At 38.8% G+C, this 2,771-nt stretch overlaps 1 protein-coding gene across 1 annotated transcript in view; it reads left to right on the top strand.

The window, feature by feature from the left end:
• The first annotated feature begins 2,612 nt into the window (after window positions 1-2,612).
• LOC106884259 (uncharacterized) overlaps window positions 2,613-2,771 on the top strand; it is a 23,722-nt gene continuing 23,563 nt past the window's right edge. Inside the window, exon 1 of the mRNA XM_014935540.2 lies at window positions 2,613-2,688. Within this exon, the coding sequence (XP_014791026.2) occupies window positions 2,613-2,688 (76 nt within the window). The remainder of the gene's footprint in view (window positions 2,689-2,771) is intronic.

Below are 2,771 nucleotides of genomic sequence, written 5' to 3'. Positions count from 1 at the left end.
TATATACATACATGCAATCATCACTTTTAGTGACGCTTGTATTTGTGCCTTTTGGTGTTAAATTGCGTCTCCCCCACTCAAATAGTTTCTTATAAATACAAACAATTATGTAAGGGTCATCTTACGCTTCAATCTAGACGAAGTATTTAACCTCACCTGAACTTCCGAGCTGAGACTTACACGATTCAATTAAAGGTGTGTTTTCGAAGGCGATGTTTTACATAAATAACCTCTCTCTCTCTCTCTCTCTCTCTCTCTCTCTCTCTCTCTCTCTCTCTCTCTCTCTTATTACTACTACTACTACTATCACTACTACAACTACTATTACAACAGTTGTCTCTGCGCCTCGGAGCTCGTTGGCTTTGTGCCGCGACCACCGCTCACTAAATGAAATCCAGTTCAAGCCCTCACATCAACTTCTCGCTCAAACGTCGGACCCCTGCAATTTCATCCCAACCCATTTTTGCCCTACAGCTGCTCGCGACTATTCAGACGAAACGATAAACATTCCGATCTTGCTGGTGAAGCTGGGACTGCGAACGATAGGGGTCACAACCCATTCCACCTTGATTACCATATATTCTGGAGTAATAGTCGATCTCATGTAAAAGTCGACCCCTTATTTTTGGCCAAAAAATTGGAGATTTTCCATAGACCCCGTATAAAAGTCGATCCTAGTATTTCACGAACAACAGGACAGCATTTGTGGGTTAAGGTACCATATTATGCTGTGCGTAGAAATAACACTGTTACAAAATTGTGTGGCTACCTTCCTGTAGCCTGCTCTATAGGTGGAATGCTTGGTGCTTATAATGGAATGCTCGGTGCTTATGGTAAAACACCATTTAATAGCCAGCACTACACATCTGTTGATGGGTGCTACGTCACCATTACTAAAATGTATGCTGCAAGCCTACATACATCTTGAAGTACAACAAACACAAGCATCATACACTCGTTGTTTACATGGTGAGAAATGTGTTTCACAGACACCACTATTGGCGAACACTGACAACCACCATTGTCTGAATTCGTATAAAGACATGACTTTGGTAAACCTAAAAACATTCAATTAATCGCTAAACCTTTATATTTTACAAAGACGTGTGTTTTGATGCATAGAATTGGTAACATTACTGTAATTCATTGTGTTTTTTGTCTTTATTCGCTTAGAGATCAGTTGGGCTTCTGCTGTTGATACGGTACTTTGGATTCTAGCTTGAATTTCAGCCCCTCAAAAGTAGTATCCATGAAATAGTCGACCCCATAAATTTGACCTTAAAAAATGGTCTAAAAAATTCGACTTTTACACAAGCATGTACGGTAAGTTGAAGAAAAATAAATTGGAAAGTTGATTTCGATTCTCAAGAATGCAGTAACATTTTAGGAACGATAGTGAAGTCTTAGAAAAAAACATGTGACAAATGCCATGCTTCTGTTCATTGAATTTAATAAAACTAATCTCCCAATCAATGATATTTCCCATAAAGAAAATAGTTCAGAATGAATACTGGTTTGATTTTAACTGTAGACAAGAGAGAGGAGGAACGAGTTTATCGCCATTTATTCTTCAAAATACATTGACATTGACGTCAACAGAGAATCGAAACGGAACGCTGTCCGAACTGGCCAATAGCTCGCTTCTTACTCTACAATAGCCGTCCGCAGCCGGGGTCCATATAACATTTTGTGGGGGTCTACGCAAGCAAAATAGTAAATTGGGGCCCACAGTAGTAACTCAAGGGTTCACGTTTTGAATAGGTTTCTTTCTCTAATGTTTTCCAAAGCTTAACGTTTCCAGCCACTGAAAGCGTTCTCTCAATGATTTCTATTGCAAACGCAATCGAAAGAGAACGCGTGAGAAACAGAATAAGAATTTCGAAAGAAGTTTCTCTAAAACTACTTTTTAACCCTTTGAACCCGTAACACCGGTTTACCGGTAGATGGCTCAATTTTCTCTATTTTGTAGCATCGCTCTATACCGTAGCACCGGTGGAGTGCCAGGTACATGGTAAAATAAGGTCCTGGAGGTCAGAGCTCAAAGGGTTAAACTTCGAATGGCTATGGGGGCCCACAAAAATAAAATAGTCATCAAAGGGGTTTATAGATAAAAAAAAACCCTGCTCTACAGTAATCGTCTCCAGAAATAATTTCATTAATTCATTAGGCAATTGATTGATTGATTGATTGATTGACTGATTGATTGATTGATTGATTGATTGATCGATCGGTCGGTTGATTGGTTGGACATTTGAGTGAGTGATTGAGTGATTGTTTGAGTGAACGATTGGTTGATTGAGTCATTGGTTGACTGATTCATTCGTTCATTCATTGATCGATTGACTGAATGAGTGAGTGAGTGAACGAGTGAATGATTGGGTATCGAATGAGTTAAGCAAATTAATTAACGAATAAAACAAAGAATGAGTGATCAAGTGAATAAGAGATTGAGGAGTAAATGGCTGCCTGAATGAATAAGCGAGAGAATAAGTGAGCAAATAAACTTAATGAATGAGTGAATTATATACTCTGAAGTTTTTTTGGTTTTTTTAATTCTCATTATTAAAACTGTTCATTTGTGTTCTTCGCTGCCCCCTCATCAATGTTTACAGATGGAATCTTCTTCCAAACCAGTTTCCAATGAAGATGGAAAACATCAGTCTAAACTCGTGTCCAGTTCCAGTTTTGGTAAGATCATTCCATTACCTTTTGCCTTCTTTTATTCGTTCCAGTTATTGGGCTGCAGCCATACTGGGGACACTGTGTGTGTG

This window comes from Octopus bimaculoides, chromosome 4 (assembly GCF_001194135.2).
Source record: "Octopus bimaculoides isolate UCB-OBI-ISO-001 chromosome 4, ASM119413v2, whole genome shotgun sequence".
Classification (NCBI taxonomy): domain Eukaryota; kingdom Metazoa; phylum Mollusca; class Cephalopoda; order Octopoda; family Octopodidae; genus Octopus; species Octopus bimaculoides.
The sequence above is the reverse complement of the archived record's forward strand: the minus strand, read 5'-3'. Positions and strand labels throughout refer to the sequence as shown.